This window comes from Typopeltis vanoorti, chromosome 4 (assembly GCF_054136105.1).
Source record: "Typopeltis vanoorti isolate ZY-2024b chromosome 4, IOZ_Tvanoo_1.0, whole genome shotgun sequence".
In the NCBI taxonomy this organism is placed as follows: domain Eukaryota; kingdom Metazoa; phylum Arthropoda; class Arachnida; order Uropygi; family Thelyphonidae; genus Typopeltis; species Typopeltis vanoorti.
The window spans coordinates 11317261-11341764 of NC_143552.1; the positions used below are offsets into that span (position 1 = coordinate 11317261).

Below are 24504 nucleotides of genomic sequence, written 5' to 3' on the forward strand. Positions count from 1 at the left end.
CAACTTCTTGGCGAGCATGAGCACTCCATTAAACTGGTAAGCAAGAAGTTAGGTAAAAATAATGGCTGACACGTTGTCTCCATTAGCGACAAGAGAGAGAGAATGTCTTCATAAAACACAACTTTTGATAATTTTAAATTACAATAAAATTCTTGTAAGTAATACAAATTATTAAATCTAGTAAGTACATCAATTTTTTAACTTCTTTACATATCATTTTTGACAAAACAATTTCAATGATGGGCACATCGCAAGTGCCGACAATGCGTGTTATAAAACTAATAAACATTTTAACATAAACAATTCTTAAAAATATTCAGAATTTTAATTATGATTATTTTAAATATCAACTTAACTTTACTCCAAATGACATAACGTCACTTGATGTGACGGCTCAATATACAGTTAATGTCTCTAGGTCATTAGACATCATTCACACCTTGTCGTGTACGGATATGATGAAGACCATGCTTTAAACTCATGTGCAAAATTAATCCCTAATGATATTTAACTCCCTGAAGTTAATAATCTCAGCAAACTTTTTAAAATTTAATAATGATATCTACCTTCAAATTTCTGGACTTCCATTATTAGTGGGCAATTGGGCGAACTATTTTTGTCACATCTAGAGTCAAACTTATTAAATCCTTCTCTTCTCCTTGGCATTGCTTCTTATGGATGATGTGTTATCTATTGGAGATCCAATATTTATAACTACCTTAACGACTTTCGTAATAGAGTAAAATTGACCATAGAATCAGAACAAGAAAAATTCATAAATTTTCTAAATTTAACATTAATTAGATCCAAAGTATAATTGAGTCCTTTACCCTTACATAGCTGCAGTAATATTTCATAAACCCATACATATCGGGAACTACATGCGCTTAAACTTTTATCATCCATATCATCCAGTTAATGTGTAAAATTACATACTCCATTAAAAAAATCAATTATTCTTTTATAGTTTATGAACACAAATTTTCCACCAAAAATGGTTACACAGATTTTCAAAAACCGAAATTATCCTGTTATAAGGAATAGGATCACCTATTCCTTATAAGGAATAGGTGATCCCTTATGGTAGAAAATTGCTTCGAATGTTCTTTCAGAGGTTATGGTAATTATGGAGGATCTTGTAGAATATTTAAAAGCTAACTCATTTTCTAGAATGTTCACTCACAGTAAGGTATAAGTTTCAATAGTAATGGTTTTAATCAGGTTTTATATGTCATTGAAATTAATATAACTAAACTTTTTTTTTTTTAGGAAATTACAAAAGCTGATTCACACCACTTAACTTTGGCTCGACTTGAATGGGAATTGGAGCAACGAAAAAGGTCCAATTTTAATTATCTATTTCATTATTAATATCATTCAGAAATAATAATATTCTATTGTTATTTCTGAACAGTATCATTCATTAATGACTTTTTTTTTTTTTCTGTTTTTTTTTTTTTCCAGTAGGAATGGTATTATTCAATAGAAATGGTGCTACAATTCTGTATATTTTAAAGTATAGTTGAGTCCTTTATCTTATGAGTAACAGTTTATAGGGTCTGAAAATGTTTAATGCCATTTAGTAACTCAAGTGCTGAGCAATTGCTGACTTTTTACTTGTCAGTTAAAGTTTCTTCACATAATGTACTCTTTTTTGATATTCAGATTACTCTACGCATACACTTCAATATCAAGAGCTTGTGTAAATAGTTACTACACATTTTGGCTTTAATAATTACATATGCAAAGTGGATACTAGATTCGACATTATTTCAAATCCGAATGTTTGTAGAAATTATGAAAGTTTTGTAAATTTACCTGAGAGCATACAAGAATACAATTCTCGACATTCCCAAGTTTCCTTAGCTTGCACTACCTAAATGACATGGGCACTGCCCAAGCGTCCATATATTTGCATTTTATTAGTGCATTTGATAAAGGTTTCACTGGCCTGACTGCTGTTTTGAACTGGTTTGTTCTCTTCTTCAGAGATCAGGCAGAAACCTTAAGAGAGCAAAAACTCTCTTTCAGTACTAAGGAAATTGAAAATGTCAGAGAAATGTATTTTTTTGTAAGTGAACTCTAAGTTGATATGTAAAAGTAATTACTAAAGGAAGAGCCATAAAACTTCATCTCAGCAATATAAAATTACATATTTTTTGTTGGATCTAGCATCCACTTTGCCTATAGGCAAAGTGGATGCTAGATCCAACATTATTTCAAATTCGAATGTTTGTAGAAGCTATGAAAGTTTTGTAAATTTTGCTGAAACCAAGCCTTATGGCTCTTCCTTTAGTAATTACTTTTACACACCGACCTAGAGTTCACTTAGGAAAAATACATTTCTCTGACATTTTTGATTTCCTTAGTACTGAACTAGAGTTTTTGCTCTCTTAAGGTTTCTGTCTAATCTCTGAAGAGAACTAACCAGTTCGAAACAGCAGTCAGGCCAGTGAAACCTTTATCAAATGCACTAATAACCCTTTCAGGACCATGGGACATATGTGTCCCCACATAAAATTTTAATTTATTTGCAACCCTTTACATCCATTGGGACACATGTGTCCCATGAAATTCTATGAAACCTACGATTTTTTCCTACATAATAATGATGTTTTATGTTAAATAGATACCTAATAAAGTCTTTTAATACCTAAAAACTTTGTATTACTTCATAAGTCCTTCAGCTCCTGAAAGGGTTAAAAGGTGAATATGGACACTTGGGCAGTGCCTATGTCTTTTAAGTTGTGCAAGCTAAAGCAATTCAGGGATGCCAAGGATTGTATTCTTGTTCCGGGTCAACTTGTCTCAGGTCAACTTATGAAACTTGCATAGCTTTTACAAACATTCAACTTTGAAATAATGTTGGATCTAGTATCCACTTTGCCTATGTAATTTTTCATTGCCAAAATGAAGCCTTATGACTCTTCCTTTAGTAATAGCTTTAATAGTTTCTTATTGAAAAAAAGGATTGGTAGCATTTGCTTAATCTCTCAAAAATGTATATTATGCATACTTTTATATGCGCATTTGGGATCAAAGTATGCATGACACCATACTGTATAAAGTTTGGTATACATGTCTTGAATATTTGAATAAATAGACCCAATAGAAAGAGAAGAATTTCTTTCTTTTGGTATTCCAATGGTATGCTGCTGCTTCCTAACATGGATATTAGGCCAGGTGACCTGTTCTGGTCTCATGCCATCTCTTTCTTGGTTTTCCAATTCTTCTTTTTCCACTTATTTTATATCTGTATAATATTTTCGATAGTCTCATCTCATCTTCCTTTTACCCTCTTCTGCCGTTGTAAATTCAATTTACACGTTCTATCCATTTTTGTTTATACTGTCTTATGTAGTAATTAATTGGTTTTGTATTCAGAGATTGTAAACTTTCTTCATTTGTTTTATGGTCCCACTTGATATATCCAGCTGTTTTTCTGAAAAATTTCATGTCTGCTGTTTGAATTCATTTTTCATCTTTACTTTTTATGGTTCATGTTTTGCTTCCGTATAGTAGAGTTGGTTTGACAAGACTTATAGTCTAATTCTTGTGTGTTTTTGTGCTAGGGATGGCATAAGTATATTATTTATTATGCCATTTACTTTGACAACGATATTTTAGTATCTGTCTTTTTTTTTTTTTCATATGATTCATCAAATTCCAAGTATTTGAAAGTATTTACTTGTTCTGATATTTTATTATCTATCACTATTTTACTTTTTATTGGGTTTTCTCCATTGAATGCCATTATTTGTTTTTACTTTAGATATTGTCATATTATATTGTTTTGAGATATTATTTAAATTTAATGATTTTAATGATCTTGGTAGATTATCTTCTCATGTAGCTAATACTGTTTGATCATCTGCAACTAATAGTGTATCTGTCTTTCTTCATTTGTGTGGTTATTTGTATACCATATGCATTATTATACCGTTTCTAGGTTGGTATAATTTTATTTATATATATATATATATATATATTGAAAAGCAGAGGTGAGAGGGTGCATCCTTGTCATACTCCTCTTGATATAGCTTTCCATTCTGAGATGTGTTCTAATTTAACTGATATTTTATTTCCTGTATATATTTCTTGAATGGATTGTAAAAGTTGGTTTGTTATATTTAAATCAGTTAATATTTTAAACAATTTTTGTCTACTAATTTTGTCAAAGTCTTTTTCATAATAAAGGCCACATGTGTTTCTTTTTGAAATTCTCTTCTCTTTTCTATTAATTTTAGAGGGAAAATTGAATCTATGCAGGATTGGAAGCTGTTTTGTTCTTCTAGTAGTATGTCCTCTACAATACTGTTTAGCTTCTCTTTTAATATTCCTGTATATTAGGTATAGTTTCTGGGAAAATTCCCATTCTACTCCTCTTAAACACTATTATTATAATTATGGCTATTATAGCCTTTTTTGTTTAGGAGTGTCCCTTATTTTAAATACATTGGCTATTATTACTCAAAAAAGTGTATATATATTTTAGGGCATTATGGGTGAGTATAGAAGGCAATTGTAGCAGAATAAAAGAGGTGGAAAAATTTTGTTCATGCCTTGTTTTGATACTAGGATGTCTTCCAATTTCATGATCCTGCTGAAGGTGTTTATAATGGGGGAGGGGTTTAACGCAGGAGAAATAAATTTGGAAACCCGGGATATATATATATATATATATATATGTGTGTGTGTGTGTGTAATATATCTATATATATTATTGTGTTTAAGGGTGCTTTGGGGGGGGAGAAGGGGTTTACTTATGAGGAAACTGGGACGGGGACGAGCATTAACGGGGTGCAGACTGTTTCGGTTGACTGACCATCATCGGAACATTTTTGGAATGAGTGTAGGCTATGTCAAGACTGAGTTGAATCTGCCAAATAAGGGCATTTGTTGTCGCTAAATTGCCGGAGGCATGGCTTAATTTATAAGTTCTGGATCGTCCAACATTTGGAAATTAGGTAGGGGTGGTTGATGTTGATTGAATTTTCATTGCATTTTATGGCAACAGTTTCAGATATTCTAAGCATTGTTTCATTGTCTTGTTTGTCTATGATTATGGCCTTGTCGATTTGGGGGATATGTTTCAGTTCAAGGGCGTGAGGTGCAATTTTTGTCTTCCCTGTACTCTGTGCTTTATTTTTCTTTTTGATGTTGCGATGTTTTTTTGTGTTGAGATATTCTGGAATGGGAATATTGCAATCCTGAAGTGCTCTTGTAGTCTAGTCCATAAAGACCTAATGGTAGAGCCAGTGTAGGTGACGTCACAGTCTTTTTGACAAGGAAATTTGTAGACTACATTGTGGTGTTTGAATATTTCTTTGTGTGTGAGAGATTTAGTGGGTTTTTAGGAGAGTTGCTAATTTTTGGTTCGTGGTGAATACTAGCTTATAGTCCGTGTGTTTGAAAATGTATTTGTAGCCCTCATCCCCTGAAGATTCAACACTCGGGCTACCCTGAGTATTGAGTCATCAGAATTCAAAGAGATCTGGCTAACCAGTCTGAAACATGGGGGGGGGGCGCCGAGGGGGGGATGGAGCCCCCTAGTATATATATATATATATATATATATATATATATATTAAAAAATTTTATTTAATGACTAAAAAATCCAAGATTTTGAGTAAAAAACTTTATTAATATACACGACCAGCCCAGAGTGGCTGTACTGGTTTCACCAGTACAGCCGCTCTGGACTGGCAGACCATGCCTTAGATACCCACCATAAAATTCGTTGGAAGAAAACAAAAATAATCCATCGCAGCAAGTTTAAATACGAAAGATTATTCAAAGAATCTTCAGCAGCTCTAAAAAACGTTCCTAACCTCAACAAATTTGGGTGCATGAAACTGCCCCAAATTTGGGAGACTTTCATTATGAGAACTTCAGCCCAACTGCCAAGACTACCAAATTAGCCTGCAAGAGGGCACCATTAGGACTTAGGGAACAAAATTAGTCTCTTACTTTCTTCCTCATTTGCTTTGTTAGTTCCTTAGTGCACATACCATATCTTTATGTTCCTGAAGATGGCAATGTGACATTGCCGAAATATAGAAGTGATTCATTAAAGTTATCTTTAATTAATATACTTTATATGCGTTGTTAATTCCGTAAATTAATTACCAGTTATAAGAATTCCATCCTCCTTTAGTGTTTATACTCAAACCCGAAATAGATGCAAGAAAACTATCAATGCTTCGAAAACAGAGTTCAAAAGAGCAAAATGCAGGAAACTAGCAGCCTGTCCAAACAGTAGCCAAGCCTTTCGGTCTCTAGCCAAAGCAGTCGGTTGTAACTTCTACCCAACACTATTCCCACCCCTATCATACCCAGATGGGTCTATTGCATTATCACCTACAGAAAAGGCCAATCTCCTGGCCTCACACGTTGCTTCCAATGCATGCATAAATGACAACGGTAAATGTTCACCAACCATTCCAGATGTCCAACATACAATGGCCACTATATCCTTTTGCCAGAAATCTATTGTGTAAATTAGACATACACATAAAAAAGTCTCCTGGCCCTTTGTTTGATTGTTCAAATTGTAGATTCATTTAAATTCAAAATCCTTGCAACAACTTCTGGTTTTTCTCCATTTTTCAACCAATCCATGATTTTAATTTTTTCTTTGAGAGAAATGAATTTTCTTTTCAATGTTGGTTTTCCCCTTTTGTTGCAGTTTGTGGCCATTACTATAAAAATAATTTTTTTACATAAAAAAATGCATTACATATTAATTATGTATGTAACTCACCAGAAAATAAAGTGCTCAGCTTGAGATTAACACACTTATGATTTTTAATGCACTTTCTTGGCAGAAAATGAAGACAATTTTCAATAATAAACACTTTATATGGTAAACAATTGATGTGCATGCATGTTAAAGGGTATTTTTCCTAATATAAATTCACTACTTATAACTACATGCACGATACGGGCGGACGCAAATTTAACAAAGATAAAATTTGATTTTCAAGTCGCACGGTGAAAAACATATGAAAAGATAAAGGATTACTACAATTTGTAGACCATTGTATAAGTACCACGTTATACGAGGGTTACCTGTATTTTCATTTCTGGAAATTTTCTCTGTTCCGAGTTATGCAATTTCTTTCTTGCTTCCTTGCGGTGTGTGAGAGCATTCCAGTTACGTGGAGTTCAGTGGATGTGCATGCACTATCATCGATCACAGCTGTTAAATCACAGATATGCCATTAAATTTTCTTTAAATTTCTTGGCAAATTATGGCTGAAAAACATCGGCATTGCTACAATATTGCATACAAGAGACGTTGCATATGCTAAAGAACATGGAAAGAGGGCTGCAGAGAAGCATTTTGGGCCACCCCCAATGGAGAAAATGATAAGATCAGGAAGAGGATCTGAAAAAAAGCAACTCACAGTAAACATAACCTACAAAGTGGAACTGCAAAATGGCCGGAACTTTAGGCAGAACTGAATGCTTGGATTTTAGACCACAGAAAAGCGGGACTTTCAGTGTCTACAAAAATGATTATTCATCAAGCGAAAGCGATAGCCATTAACACAGGGATCGCCAACTTTATTAGATTAACATCATGGTGTTCAAGATTCATGAAGAGAAACCAGCTGTATATGTGGACTGAAACAAAAATATCACAAAAGATGCTAGCTAAATATGAAGAAAAAATTATTGAATTTCTTTATGTAAATTCATTATTCAGGTTTTTGTATGGTGTTAAAGAGTACAAAAAACAATACAAAGAATACAAAAACATGGTATGAAAGAAAATTTAAGGAAGTCTGCAAAATTCTGATAAACCACCCAAATATCAACAATAATGGTGGCATGGAAATTCCAAGAATCTGGATGGCACATATTCAGCCTACTTAATATTTAGTATCTAGCATATTTCAGGACTCTAGGCAACCTTCAGCTAGTATTGAAAACCATTCCATACTCTAACTGGTTGGAATTTATATATATATATAATCATGTTGTTAATATATAGACTTGTAGCTCCTCAGTCCAATGTAATATTACAACCAATAGATAATAATAATAATAGGACTCTAGCGTTGATGTAGTAAGGATTTTTTTTTTTTCACCAGAGGTCAGGCCAGTAATTGTTTTAATGGTTGATCAGTAACTTCAGCAAACCATGTAGATTGTAGTGCAACTTGTTTCTCTGTATGTAGTATATATGCTCCAGAAGATGACCTTGATATAAAGTTCAAAACGTCGAGTGTAGATTTTGGTTTATATTAAACTAAAGTTTTACTCAACCACAGTAGTTGTCTCCATAATTTTCCAAAATGTTGTCTGTATCATTTGAAATGGTTAAAATTGAGTATCGTGCTGTTATAAAATTCTTTGTAAAAGATGGTTTAATGCCAAAAGAAATTAATTCGAAGTTCATAAAAGTTTATGGGTACTCTTCTCCTTCACTTTTGACAATTAAGAAATGGTGTAATAACATCAGAAAAAGTGTAATAAACATCAGAAATCATTGACCAAGTGCACGATATGGTATTGGATGACTGGCAAGTCAAAGTGCGTGAAATTGCTAAGACTATAGGCATTTCAAAAGAATGTGTAGGATATATTTTGCATGAAGAATTGCTAATGAAAATGTTTGGTACAAAATGGTTGCCACTCTTGCTCACAGCAGATCAAAAATGCACTTGCATGAAAATCTCTGAACAGTGCTTGGAGTGTTTTAACAAGAATAAAACTGATTTTGTGTATCAATTTATTACTATGGATGAGACTTGGATTCACCATTACATAACAGAATCCAAACAGCAGTCAAAACAGTGGACAGAAGCCGGTTGTTGAGCACCAAAGAAGACTAAGTCGGTTACATCAGCAGGAAAGGTCATGCATGTTTTGGGAGATCCTAAAGGCATTTTGTTTATTAATTATCTTGAAAAGACTAAAACAATAACCGGGGAATATTATTGCGATCTTTTAACCAGACTAGATGAAAAAATTTGTGAGAAAAAACCCGGTTTGCAGAAGAAAAAATCATCTTTCATCAGGACAATGCACCTGCACACAAAGGTGTTTTGGCAATGGGAAAATCAAGGGATCTGCACTATGAATTGTTGGAACATCCCTCTATTCCCCAGATTTGGCTCCCTGTGACTTCTAACTCTTCCTCACTGGTCTTGTTTTCCTTCGAATCAAGAGGTGATTGCAGCTGTAGAGGGTATTTTGCAGATCTTATTGAGAATGACTACAGGGATGGAATATATGTATTATTCTTAAAGGAGATTATGTTGAAAAATAAAAATAATTTTGAAATTATAAATTCGTTTTTTCATTGTTAGGCTGAGAACTTTTCAGACCACCCTCATAGGTTGGTCGATTGGTAGAGCCTCTGCTACTAATGGCTTGCAAAAAGTTAAGAGTTTGAGCACTGTTAGTAGTTGGAAGGGATTCAGTCGTTCAGTGCTGGTGGCACACTCTCCCTCAATGAGTCTTTGGACTCCCTAGAGGTGTCACATAATAATAATAATAATAAAATAATATGTATGTGTTGTGTGTGTGTATACATATGTATGTGTTGTGTGTGTGTGTATACATATGTATGTGTCGTGTGTGTATACATATGTATGTGTCGTGTGTGTATACATATGTATGTGTCGTGTGTGTATACATTTGTGTGTGTGTGTGTGTATACATTTGTGTGTGTGTGTGTGTATACATTTGTGTGTGTGTGTATACATTTGTGTGTGTGTGTGTGTATACATTTGTGTGTGTGTGTGTGTATACATATGTATGTGTCGCGTGTGTATACATATGTATGTGTCGTGTGTGTGTATACATATGTATGCGTCGTGTGTGTGTATACATATGTATGCGTTGTGTGTGTGTGTGTGTGTGTGTGTGTGTATACATATGTATGCGTCGTGTGTGTGTGTATCAGGAGAGAAAGAAATGGGGAAGCATCATCAGGAAGGTGTTGAGTCCTCGGATCTAAAAGAGAGAGAGAGAGAGAGAGAGTGTGCATGTGTGTGTGTGTGTATATATAGAGGGAGCCAAATTTGGGGAATAGGGTGGATGTTCCAACAATTCATAGTGCAGATCCCTTGATTTTCCCATTGCCAAAACACCTTTGTGGGCAGGTGCAATGTGTTGTGTGTGTGTTTGTGTGTATATGTATAAGTATGTATGTGTTGTGTGTGTGACTGTGTGTATGTATACCAGTCTGGTTGGCTGAGCGATTAGCGTATCTGCTCTCCAGCCAAGAGACTGTGGGTTCGAATCCTGCCTAGGCATGGATGTTTGTGATTGTCTTTCACCTTCATTCATTCATTCATACAAGTGAAGAAACACTCCCCCAAGATGGACTTGGTCACAATGGGGACTAGTAGACCCAACCCCTTCTTGCAATGGGAGAGGCCTTCACCCTGTAGTGGGGTGAAAACAGGCTGAATATATATATATATATATATATATATATATATATTTCTTCCCCTTCTCTCTCTTTAATCAACATTTTCGTACCAGAATGTTTCTTATAAGAATTGTACCTCATGTGGGACTATATTTGGTCCTAAAACAAAACTTTTGCTTTTTATTGTTTACCACTATACATTATGGTGTCTGTTTGGGAAGAATGTTTTTGGATTCATAATTCCCTTTCAAAATAGTTAAAATATTATAATTTGTGGAATGAACGAATAATAGAAGCTAGAATAAAAATAGATAGAGGTTATTTAACAATATTTGGTTTATATGCCCAGAAGAAGGAAGAGAATTACAAAATTTTAGCAGGAGACTTGAATGCAGCAATTGGAAACACGAAAATTAATAATGATATAGGAACATATGGAAAACATACTCTAAACAGGAATCGTAAAAAATTGATCGACTTTGTAGTTCATCATAACTTTAAAATGAATTCTTTCTATAAACATAAAGACATACATAAATATACTTGGGCAGCAAGAGGATGGAAATCAATATTAGATTACTTAACTTTTCTTTAGATGTGTTTTCATTTTTCTTTAGATATTAGAATTTTCTTTAGAAGTGGTCACTATTTATTTCATAAATAGTGACCACTTCCTTATTAAGATAAAATTAAGATTACCACCTAAATGGTGCGCCAGTAGTGTCCGGTGCCTGTGTGCAAAACTTTAGTTGGCGCCCATATACCCAGTAGAACGGTACTAGTGTCCGACACCTGTCTGCAAAACTTTAGTTGGTGCCCCCCCCCCATCCCACCCTCCAATAAAAAAATCACTTTAAAAAAACGTTTTTTTTTTTTTTAAGTATTTCCTTCTCTTTGGTTCCTTTACTATCCTGGTGCCTGTGTGCATCGCTCACCATATGGACGGCGTGCCCCTGTAAATGGCTGCAAAAGACAAGAACAGAAAGAAAATTTAAAACTTTTTTTATAAAACTAGATTATTAAATGACACAATATACAATGGCTATATGAACAAAGAATTAACCAGTATTTAGATAAAATAAAACAAAATGAAGAAATGGAAATAGAATGGCTTAATATAAAAATGGTACTAAATATAGCAGCATATGAAAGCTTAGGAAAGACCAAAAAATTGAACAAAAAGCAGAAAGGAAGATATGGGACGATACAACCAAAGAAATAATCAAAATGAAAAAAGAAGCATATCATAAATGGTTAAGCGGTAAAAGATTAGAAGATGAAATAGAATATAAAAGAATAAGAGCCATAGCTGAAGGAGAAGTCAGAAAAAGGCAAAGAATCATGGAACAAATTTGTTTCTAATTTAGAACATGATATATAAAATAAGACCCAATGTATATGCCGGCCTGGTGGCTGAGTGGTTAGCGTATCCACTCTCCAGCCAAAAGGCTGCGGGCTCGAATCCCACCGTGGGCATGGATGTTTGTGATTGTCTGCGAGAGTACTAGTGGTGGTAGTCGGCGGTAGATGGCATTGGTGTTAGATGATGAAGGTTGGTGGAGCAGTGAGTTGTAGAGTAGATACCCTCCGTCGATGAGTCTTTGGACTCCCTGGAGGTGATGTAATAATATACGATTTTGAAACATTTAAGTACAGATGCTAAAGAAAGCATAAAATTAAACACCGAATTGAAATTAGAGAAATTTCTGTAGAGAATTGTGAACAGATAAATATTTTAAAAAATATAACTGACAAACATTTAATGAAAATGAAAAGGAAATAACTAAAGAACAATTAGAAATCAGCTTGAAAGAAACCAGAAATGAAAAATCACCTGGAAAAGATAAGTTAGGTTCAGAATTATATAAATACATGGGTGGTCTGAAAAGTTCTCGGCCTAACAATGAAAAAACGAATTTATAATTTCAAAATTAATTTTATTTTTCAATATAATCTCCCTTAAGACTATTACATTTATTCCAGCGATGCTCCAGCGCCATTATCCTATCCTTGAAGTGGTTCTCAGTAAGATCTGCAAAATACCCCTCTACAGCTGCAATCACCTCTTGATTCGAAGAAAAATGCTGACCTTCAAGGAAAAGTTTTAGTTTTGGGAAGAGATAGAAGTCAGAGGGAGCCAAATTTGGGGAATAGGGTGGATGTTCCAACAGTTCATAGTGCAGATCCCTTGATTTTCCCATTGCTAAAACACCTTTGTGGGCAGGTGCATTGTCCTGATGAAAAATGATTTTTTTCTTCTGCAAATCAGATTTTTTCTCAGAAATTTTTTTGTCTAGTCTGGTTAAAAGATCAGAATAATATTAGCCAGTTATTGTTTTACCCTTTTCAAGATAATTAATAAACAAAATACCTTTAGCATCCCAACACACCGATGCTATATGAACCTTACCTGTTGATGGAACTGACTTTGTCTTCTTTGGCGCTGAACAACCGGCTTCTGTCCACTGTTTTAACTGCTGTTTGGATTCTGGTGTGTAATGGTGAATCCAAGTCTCATCCATAGTAATATATCGATGCACAAAATCAGTTTTATTCTTGTTAAAACGCTCCAAGCACTGTTCAGAGATTTTAATGCGAGTGCATTTTTGATCTGCTGTGAGCCAGCGCACCACCCATCTTGCACAAAGCATTTTCATTTGCAATTCTTTATGCAAAATATATCCTACACGTTCTTTTGAAATGCCTATAGTCTTACAATTTCATGCATTTTGACTCACCAATCATCCAATACCATATTATGCACTTGATCAATGATTTCTGGTGGTGTTACACTTTTTGGACGCCCTTTACGTGGATCATCTTCAAGGCTGGTATGGCCACGATTAAACTTGGCAGCCTATTTCTTAATTGTCAGAAATGAAGGTGAATCATTCCCATAAACTTTTATGAACTTCGAATGAATTTCTCCTGGCATTAAACTTTTACAAAGAATTTAATAACCGCATGATATTTGATTTTATCCATTTCAAAGGATAAAGACAACACTTTTGCTTCAGACAGCTGTATAAAGCAAACTGCTTGATAGAATCACTTGCAGTTTCACATTGATGCTTATGACCGATGTGCAAACTTAGAAAAAAAAAAATCTTTTAGATAGTGTTGCCATCTATGTTTGAAGCCAAAAACTTTTTAGACCACCTTCATATGTTCAGCAAAAGACACAAATAGTAAGTGAAAAAATCAGCATATTGTACTCAATGAGAAATTAATAAAAATTCAAAAGTATTTGTGAAAAATACTATATCCATTTTACTTATTTTTATATACTTATGCAATAAATTTAAGCTTTTGTTGTTCTTATTCTAAAAACGCCATCACATTATGAAGTAACAAAAAAAAAAAATGCACTGTTTGGTTTTGATTAGAAATTTTCCTGTGATCTATATCATAATTGTATAAATTTTGGGTATACTAATGTAAATGAATATTTCTAGTATAGTGCTGAAATTTGATACTGTGTGGTTAACAGTGCTAGTGAATTTTCCTTATGTTTTAAAACAAAACAAGGTCACAATTTTTTTATTTTTTAAAGTGAAGATTTTGAAAACTTCTCGTGTGACATATGAAATAGATGTAAAACACCTTACTTATTTACTGTAGTATATAATGACAGATTAAATAAAAATATTTTGATAAGACTATTAAAGTAATGCTAGGAAACTAATTTTTAATGAAAATTTAAGTAAAGGACCCATTTTTTTAAAAAGATAGACATCAAAGAAAGCATCATTTGATCATCTAGCCTTTCAGCTTACTGAAGATAACTTGAACTCACTCTGCTATGGATATCCCCAGTCAGGATTATAGTAGAAGTGATATTGTTCACTCACACACACACACTCTCTCTCTCTAGTTGACATATATCTCTAATAATCGTGTCTAATCTTTCTGAAGAAATTTTAATCACGATAACATAAATAATGATTGGAATACTCAAGTTAAACATCCATGTGAATATACCATGAGTAAATATTCTTTGAGGTCACATTTCAGCAATAACAAAACTTTTTAGTTTTAGCATTAATGATTAGTTTTTGTTATTTTATTTTATGGGTGAGCCATTTATTCCATTGTTAATAAAATAAACTTTGTTAGTTCTCTTTGAAACATTCATGTGGACTATACTAGTGTAAATATGTGTCTCTTAGCTGTAGTATTTGTTCCATTGACTGAATGGGATTCCATTTCTGTACTGAAAACTAAGCATAATTTTGATAATAGATCTCCTTCAAGAGAGAAACACATTAGATGCTCTAAATTACTAATAAAATTATCTTAAATATTTCATTCTGAAACTAATACTAAAATATTTCATACTGAAACTCATCATCATCAACAAATTCCTGATATGTACCAGCAAGAGGTGTATAGGATATAGTACTACATGAAAAATTTACATCATTACCAACTTCCTATCTACAATTTTCCTCCAAATCAGTCTGTTAAATGTCGAGTCTCCAATATTATCAGGTCTTATATTTCTGTCTTCTAAGGCAGTTTTTACTGTATCAATCCACATATATCTTGGTCTTCCTCTGGGTCTTTTTCCATTTTTCCATTCTGGGCAGAGAACACCTGTTTTGCTAATCTTTCCTATCCCATTCTGTTTAAGCCACCATACCACCTGAGATTAGCTTTGCTAACACATTCCTGGATGCTGACAATGTCAAGTTCTTTCCTAACATCTTTGTTTTTAATATGATATTGCCATTGATGTTCGTGCCCCTGATCTTTCTCAGGACTCTCATATCTGTGATCTCTAGTCTTTGGTCAAGTGTTGTACTTCTAACCCAGCCCTCATATCCATAAGTTAAAATTGCTTTAAACACACTGTCTTGTATACAGCTAATTTAGTGTTTTGGCTAATTTCTCTCTTATTCCATATAAATTTATTCAGTTGACTTGCTACCATACCAGTTTTCTTGATTCTGTTGTCTATTTCCATATTTAATTTTCCATCTTCACTAAACATCGTGCCTAAGTAGCTGAAATGTTTCACTTATTCTATAAATTCTCCATTCACAATGCAGTTGATATTTTCAATGTTTCTGTCAATTTTCATTGTCTTTGTCTTGTTATTGCTGACCTTCATACCAACCCCATTACATTAGTTATTCAATTTAGTCATGGGATCTTGCAGACTTGTATACCGATTTATGAAAAGTATAACATCACCTGCATAAAGCAAAGAGCTGACATTAACAAAGAGCTCGAAATTTGATATCAGATTTAATACCAGGAAGATGGTTTAATTTAATGTTAAACCATCTTCCTATACTTCCTTCAATTCTAGCTGCTGACTTACATACAGATGTGGAATTCGCAAGCAATTCAAATACAATAAATACAACAGTTAACTGTTAAGAGCAAATGTGTACATTAGAAGAATCAGATCAAATATGTAATACTGTAAATGATTTCTTATATATACAGGGGATGGGATTCTCAAAATTTTTTTTTTACTCTCTCAGAGAAAGAAAGAATGAAGCAGTCATTCTAATTTGAATTAGGTCAATGTAACTGAGCTTCAGAACTTTATTTGAAGATGATGTTCATATTTAAAATGGCTTCTGTGGAATAGGTGAGTTCACATTTCAAAGGATACAGAATTTGGTTTCAGTTCCATGTTTTGGCAATGCCAGACTTTTGAGGTTTAAGTTACTCACTGTAATATTGATGTTTGCTAATTATTTTTTCAACAGAATGGCATGTCTGTCCAAAATTTTTCTGTAATTTTATTAGTTACTTCTGTGTCTAATGTGTTTTCTCTTTCAGTTACAATAGCACAGGTTCCATTAAAATAAAGACTATATGTCTATGTTGCTGATAATTCATTCCTTGATTAATTAAAATGATAATGGAATTAACTCATGTAAAATATTATTTATTAGTAGAATTTTTGCCTGAGTATCACAGGCATCTTCAGTACATGTGGAAATCTAATTAAACAATAACTGACAATTCCAAAAGGCACCACCTAAGTAGCTAATGTAAGATAACTAAAAAAGATCAATAAATTTTCTAACTTTTTTTAAAAAAAAAATAGATAAATAAATACATTATATACATATATATACACACACACACACACACACACACACACACACACACACATACATACACACAATTAAAAAATTTAGGAAGGATTAGTTGATTTAAAAAGTACTATCTCCTACAAAGGGGATAGACATAGACCATCAGATCTTTTTAAGTTAGGAGAGTGAAGTAAAGTTTCACATGTTTCTTTATAAAGCCGTTCCATGAGGAACTGACTTTTATGAAGGACTCTTGTCTTGTTCCAATGAACTCAATGTCTAGTGTTGATGGCATGCTCTGCAAGTCCAGACTGTTCAGATTCAAGGTACTGAATATAAGACTTGTGTTCTTTTAGCTGAATAAAAGCAGATCTTTCTGTTAGTCTGAAATAAGATAACCCACAAGAGCAAAGAACCTGGTAGACACCTGGATAACCGAGATGTGGAAGCTTAGCTTGTGCTTTGGAGAAGTGAGAAAGGTGGAGATTTTTCTGATTGGTCGAAAGGCAACAAAAATACTTAACGGTTTTAAAACTTTTGCTATGCATTCACAAATGCCTTGCAACAAGGGATAGGAACATGCGTTATTTCTTTTGTATTTGAAGTGGAAGATATATCAAAACTACTCAAAGCTTTTGATGAAGGAATTCTTATATCCAATAGATAAAAAAAGATAAAATAATGTAGCAATTCTTTGTGTAATAGTTCATCTGAAGAATAAAAGGAGTGGGCCCGATGAACCAGTATTTTAATAGTTCCCGCCTTTTGACTTGGATGGTGATGATATTCAGCATGGATATAATGGCCTGTATGGGTCTTCTTCCTATAGAATATTTATATTATTTACTTCTATTTTAAAAAAGTACATCCTACACACACAGCATTTAAGCCCCACTGCAAACTTGCTACCCTTATCTGTTCTACAAAAGATTAGCTCCCTCCTCTCTCAGTGCCTGGAGTTTATAAAGTACCCTGTTCCTGTAAGCCGGCATACCTTGGACAGACAGGCAGATCTGCCTGGAGGAACACAAGTCATACATGTGCAAACATGACTATGGTCAGTGAGACCTCGCTGACCATGTCTTGTTTCTTCCTATATTTTGGATACAACTTATATCTTGAATTATATCTTGGATACAATTCACATGATCTCATAGAAAAAAAACACCATTCTCCACCAAGCAAATTCAAAAAAGAGAGACTATTTTTAGAATCAGCAGCAACTCTCAGAAATCAACCAAATCTTAATAAATATGGTTGCATTAAGCTTCCTAAGATTTGGGAAACACTTATCATCAGAGATCCCATCTTACATTCCAGGCCACCTACAGCCGTCCTTAGATGGCATTCTACCTAGATAGGACTTTACAGTCACCCATGTGGTTGAGCTTAGTATTGTGTGGTATTTGTGTATATGTTACATTAGTTTTTTGTAATCCCTGAAGATGTCCCTGAAAATATAGGAAGTATTAAATTCTGTTTTAATTTTTTCTGAGTGTTGTATACAATCCATTAAGCCTCGAACATGATACTATCAACAATGTCAGATTGTTGCAGTGTGAGACCATCAGTAAATTGCATGAGATCATGCTTGAAATCAGACATTGACAGTCTGCTTTGTAGGGGATACAGAGTGGACTTTCTACTAAGGAAAGTTGTTCTTGCTACAGTCTGCATAGATCTCAGTCATATTTTACATTCTTGTTCAGGACTACAATCCACCTGTCTTCTGTGGTACTCATTTAATCACACATTATGCTCACTGGAGTGTTGCTTCCTACTTAAGTTGATTTATCTTATACTGCTTTGACTGAATAATATACTCTATCAGAATTTTTGTGATTATAAAAGGTCAGATTTTTTCTTTGTAAATAATTAATATTGATTTGTATAATTGCACTCAGACATTTATTTATCTGTGTTTATCTCTCTCTCTCTCTCTCTCTATATATATATATATTCACATACACACACTGTAGTTTCCCATACACATTCAGTGTCTTGTTTATTTATCATAAACATTCAGTGTTTTAGTTATTTATCATCATTTTTATGCATTTATTTATTTAACCTTCTCCTTGCACCATAGATGTGATGCAGTATAGCCTTAATTATCCATGCACCAAAACACTTCAAGAGCTAAGAGTATTTGTATAATTTTTCTGTTATTTTATAATAGGACTAATATATTGACATTTCTTTCTCTCTCACTTTTTTAATTCTAGGCTGGCTGAGAAATTGAAAGAAACTGAATACATGAAGGAAATTTACCAGAATGAAATTGAGAAAAAGAAAGAATGTTTAGAAAACTTACAACCAACGTTGAAATCAATTTTGGATGTAAGTAATATTTTCTATATTAAATAATATAGCAGAACAATATTTAACCTGATATGATAAAAAGTATGATCTTTGTTCATCAAAGATTAACCCTCCCCCCCCCCCCCTCAACTGGCCATGACGTCTATAGATATCCAGCTAAATCTGGATACGATTCTGTAATACCTATTGAATAACATGGATAAGAAGTGCAATTTGGTCTCACTATTTCATCCACCTTGGAAGTAGGGAGGTTAATGAAGGTGTTTTTTTTTAACCCTTGTCAGCCTTCATCTTTTCAAACTATTCATCATAGTAAAACAGAAAAAAAATATCTGTAGGTAACTAAATAAAAATTAAATATAATATTGAAATGCAGTAAATATCAACAGAATTCTTTTTTGTATGATATAAGCCTTTTTTGAAACACAGAACCCAATATTAAAAAAGAAATTTGGTTATTGCATGTAATATAACTTAGAAGCAATGTGAGAAAACAAAATTATGCTTCATTTTCAGATGGGCATTGCTCCACTGAACAAGCGTTCATCATTCATCTTATATATACACACACACACAAAGGAGTGAGGGTCTAGAAGTTCTGATAAACACTTAGACAAAATGATATCAAAGCAACTGATATAATCACAAGAAAAGAACATACTAATAGCAGAGGTATGAAGTTAACTTATGTTCTTTCTTGTGGTTATATCAGTTGCTTTAATATCATTTTTATTCTAGGTGTTTATCAGAACTTTCCAGACCACCACTCCCCTTGTGTGTGTGTGTGTGTGTGTGTGTGTGTGTGTGTGTGTGTGTGTGTGTGTGTGTGTGTGTGTGGAAAAGAGATAATTGTATGGTAATTTGTTTATTATCAAGGGTAATGGAAGATTAATTATGATGATTTTTCTGTGAAAAAAAAGCAGTTCTTTCATAGGATTGAAGGTGAGCAGGTTATCCTCATCCTAACGAATATTGATGCTCTGTGTTTAGATTCTTGTTGAAGAAAATATTGAAGTTCAAAGTGTTTCGATATTGCAAGCTTTAGATGAAATGTGTTGGAAGAATGGAGTATACTGTTATCAGCAAAACTGTGTGATAGTGTTATTGTTCATTAGATAATTAGTGAGATTCTTCTGAATAATATGGAGAGCAGGGAGAAGAAGTTATAGTATACAACACTAATTCTGAAGACAGTAGGAATGTGTTAAATAGCATGATGTGGACCAGTTTTAAAATTGATAGTGGAAAATGAATGGTGCCTGTGGTCCTCACAAAAAAGTTCTAGTATGGAAGAAGTAGAATTTTTTGAGTCATAAAGTAAAAACTGGTTATATGTGAAGACATAATAAAGTAGAATAGAAAATGAACTTGCATGGAATGGTTTGGGAAAAGGAGCACAGATAATAGCAAATGTTTCAAATGTTAATGTTAATGGAGAAGGAACCCATTGAGTTTTAAATCCATCAAAGGTATGAGTTCATTTCATTTCATCACTGGATATAGAAAAGCTATTAGAGATCTGAAATGTTGAAAGATAGTTTTCCAGTATTTGACAGAAATGCTCAGATATGGTGATATTAAAATGTAACATTGTTTGCACTGCATAATTCAAAAATGCTTTCATAGTACCTTTCTAAAAATGGAAATAAAACATTGTGAAAATCGGAGGAATTTCTCCATAATTTCAAGTAAGATTTTCAAACAGATTTTAAGAAAAGGCAAAAATGTTGAAGAGCAACTTGCTCTTAAAAGAGCCAACTCCTTTTTAGGTCAAGAGTCAGGTCAAACACCTCTTTGACCTGTTTCTCTTCATAAACATGTCAAACAAGCATTGAAAAGACCAGATTCAGATATGTGAAAAATCACTGAAATATTTAACAAGAATCCATATTTATATTTTGCCTCTGGAAAAGACACATTAAGGTGCAAAGTCCTCTCTAAGTCTCCCAAGTTTATTTCAAAACATAAGTAGCAACTTTTTAAACTTATTGTTAGATTACGAAAACCCAAACATACACAAACAGTTTTTTTTATTTAGTGTCCTTTTTTTATTAAAATAAATGCATAGAAACTGTACCTTATTGAGGCTGTGCCTTTAAATGTGATCTAGTTTTGCTATAAATTAATCCAGCAGCAGTTGTACAAATTGACCACTCATTAGTTGACTGGTCTGTTATTTTTTATTTTTTTATTTTTTCTTTTTGATAAAAAAAAATGAGAGGAAACATGGCTTGACATGACTTGTGTTAATCTTTGGAACTTCTTGTTGGTTTTGAATTACGTTCTTCATAGGGTACTTATGTTTTTTTCTTTCTTTATCACCAGTTGAAGGTTTTCCTTTATCGATAACTGAGGTTGAATTATCATCAGACAGGAATCACTAACTTAGTTGATTTTTATTTTTTTTTATTATTAATGCATTTAAGTTCATTAGTATAGTTGCTCAAAAACACACTGGAATCAGACTATATAATGTCTTGTCAAAACCAATTCTGCTATACAGAAGCGAAACATGGACCATAAAAAAGGAAAGATGAAAAATGAATTCAAACAGCAGAAATGAAGTTTCTCAGAAAAACAGCTGGATATACCAAGTGGGACCATAGAATGAATGAAGAAATCTTGCAATCCTTGAAAATAAAATCAATTAATTAATACATAAGACAGTATAAACAAAAATAGCTAGAACATTTTCGAATGGACAACAGCAGATTACCAAAAATATTATACAGATACAAAGTAAGTGGAAAGAAAAGAATCGGAAGACCAAGAAAGAGATGGCATGAGACTGGAATAGGCCACTTGGCCTAAAATCCATGTTAGGAAGAAGAAGTATAGTTGCTGTTTTTATTAAAAATTCTGTGATCCTCATCATTTGATTTCTTCAGATCATAAAAATATTGCAGAACACATCGGAATAAAATGTTCATCCTTTCTTCAAGTGAGTTATTAGTGCATAGACTTAGAAAATGTGTTTTGATTTATTATTTCATTGAGCATGAATTTTAACATTACAAATTCACGAATATAGAAATTCACATTTTTGCAGTATAATGCTTCTGCAGTAACTCATATTGGTGCAGTATTAATGCCTTGTGAGAGTGAAATTCAAGTTTATTATCTGAAAAGCCAAATTCAAATCTTAGACTCTTTTTGACAGTTTTAATCACTGAGAAGTACTCCAATACAGCTAGCAAACTATTACAAGTTTTGCAATCCAATATTATTGAAAGTTCATTTATCAAATTTTTACATGTTTTTGGAGTATATTACCAATTTGTTTGGTGATGTGTGGAATATTGTGATTACTTTAGTATCTTTGTTATCAGAGAACTCAGTTGTACATTTTTATTATTATTATCTGAGATTTCCAGGGAATCAAGGACTTATCAAGGGAGGTTATAAATTACCCAAAATTTATTCACACTAGAACTAGAATTTTGTAACAGAACTAGAAAAGGATATATTTAAACCACATGAACAAAATACATTTAATACATTTACATTTAATACATTTAATACAAAATACATTTAATACAATACAAATACATTTAAAATACATGAACAAAGAAAGAAAAGGTAAAATAAAAAAATAGATTTAGAAAAATGAGTAACTTATTTTCAAAATCTTTGGACTAATGACAGTAAAGAAGTAAATTTTTAAACATCAAAGAATGATCTAACAGAAAATATAATGTAAGAACTAAAGAATACAATAAATACAATGAAAAATAAGAAAACACAGAAGAAGAAAAGATAAACATGGAACTGTACAAAAATGAAGGTGAAAAATTTAATGAAAGACTTCTGAAATTCTTTAATGTGATCTGGATTTCTGAAAAAACTCCATACTCTTTGAAAAATGCACTGGTTATCCCGATTTATAAAAAAAAGAAATAAAGATAACTGTATGGGATTAGTTGCTAAATTCAGGATACAAAATACATGCAGGAATATTAAAAGAGAAACTAAACAATATCGTGAAGGACAAACTACTAGAAATCCACAGTAAAGCTTAACTGTATAACTAACACCAAGAGGGGAAAAAATGCATTTATTATACTCGCTAATATTTCACTGGTTTTCTTCTCAGTGTCATCAGAGCACAATGAAACTGTGATAAGCACATGTCACTAAACCAAGTAATTCTAGAAATAATTTGATTTGTAACTGATGTCCTTTTGTGGGCCCTCTATGGGTCAGATAACTACAAAGTTAATTCACATAAGTCTGGCTAGTAGGTCTTAAAATGATAGTCTCCCAAATCTTTGGTAACTTAATACAACCATATTTGTTGAGGTTGGAAGAGTGCTTCATAGCTGATGCTGATTCTAAGAATATCCTCTCATACCTATAATGACTTCTATGTAATAAAGATGTTTTTCTCCATCTGATGTTATGTGAAACAGTATTCAGAGCATGGTCTGCCAATCTCATCTTGCCATACAAATCTTGGGTGTAAATTTTATGTTTTTCAAGGTGTATGCTAACTGATCTGCCAGTCTATCCAATGTAGACTTGCATGCACAAGGAACTCCTGGATGTTCAAGAAGATTTAGTCGATCTATAGGAGAATGTATAAAAGTAGCTAGTTGAATGAAAGGTTTGAAAGTGGTGTGGAGATCATATGTGCAAAGAACTTTGCTATTTTTTCTAGTGCACCCTTAACATATGCAACAGGAATGATTTTGCTGTGACCCTGTGTGTTGGGTGTAGGAAGAATGGGGGTGGGGTGCATGTAATATTTTATTTTGGTTACAGCCATTAGCTAAAAAGGTTTTGCAAAGTTCTCTAAACTCAGTTTCAAGGGCTGTGTCATTTGAACAAATAGCCCTGGCTCACTGAATAAGAGTTTTAATGATGCCATACTGTTGAGAAGGGTGGTGGTGGTGTGATTGTTTATGTAAATGCTTACCATCGCAAGAATGTTCTTGAAAGGGATAGGTATGGTGGTGCTGGGGTCATGGTGTGGGGAGGCATCATGCATAATTGATGCACTGAGCTACAAGTGCTTGAAAAAAACGACTATGAATGACTGTTAAACAATATCGCAATGAAGTTCTTCAACATCATATGCAATTGTTCTATGGTGCTATAGGTAAAGAAATCATTTTTATGGATGAAAATGCCACACTACATTGTACACGCGCAGTGGAGATACCTCTGGAGACCAAGGATATTAATCAAATCAAGTGGTCAGCATGCACCCCAGAACTCAGTCCTATAGAACTGGTTTGCAATAGAGAGATGCTTTGCTGCTTGGAATTCCCCCCGAGAAAACAAAGGTGACCTTATCCTTGCTCTGCAGGAGGAGCAGCTCAATTTGTCCCAAGAACACCTGATGCTAAACATGGTGCGACATTGTGAGAGCTGAATTGCAGTTCATGGTGGAAAATTGTTTCAGGACTGTATGAATGGACAGAAAAACTTGAATTTAGTTCTTCAGCTAGAAATAAGATGGTTAGTACAAAGTAGGGATAGTAGTGGAAAAGGGAAGCAGTTAAGTCTTATGTATACTAATGCGAGAAGCATTCCGAACAAGAGAGAGGAGTTCGGGGACATTAGTTAGCTCTTCTTGGCTAAAAGGTATTGGTATTAGTGAGACAAGACTAACAGAAGATGATATAGTAACTGGTATAGAATGTGAGGGTTACAGTGTTTTTCAGAGCAGACAAAGCAAACAAGACTAGGGTTGGGTATTACCGATGATAACCAATGAACTGCAGCCAAAAAGAG

General features: G+C 33.4%; 1 protein-coding gene across 2 annotated transcripts in view; it reads left to right on the forward strand.

The window, feature by feature from the left end:
- thoc5 (THO complex subunit 5) overlaps nucleotides 1–24504 on the forward strand; it is a 514059-nt gene that overhangs the window by 177323 nt on the left and 312232 nt on the right. For both annotated transcript variants that reach the window (XM_090391636.1, XM_090391637.1), the window contains exons 6-7: nucleotides 1270–1340; nucleotides 18672–18786. In XM_090391636.1, coding sequence (XP_090247762.1) covers nucleotides 1270–1340; nucleotides 18672–18786 — 186 coding nt within the window. The remainder of the gene's footprint in view (nucleotides 1–1269; nucleotides 1341–18671; nucleotides 18787–24504) is intronic.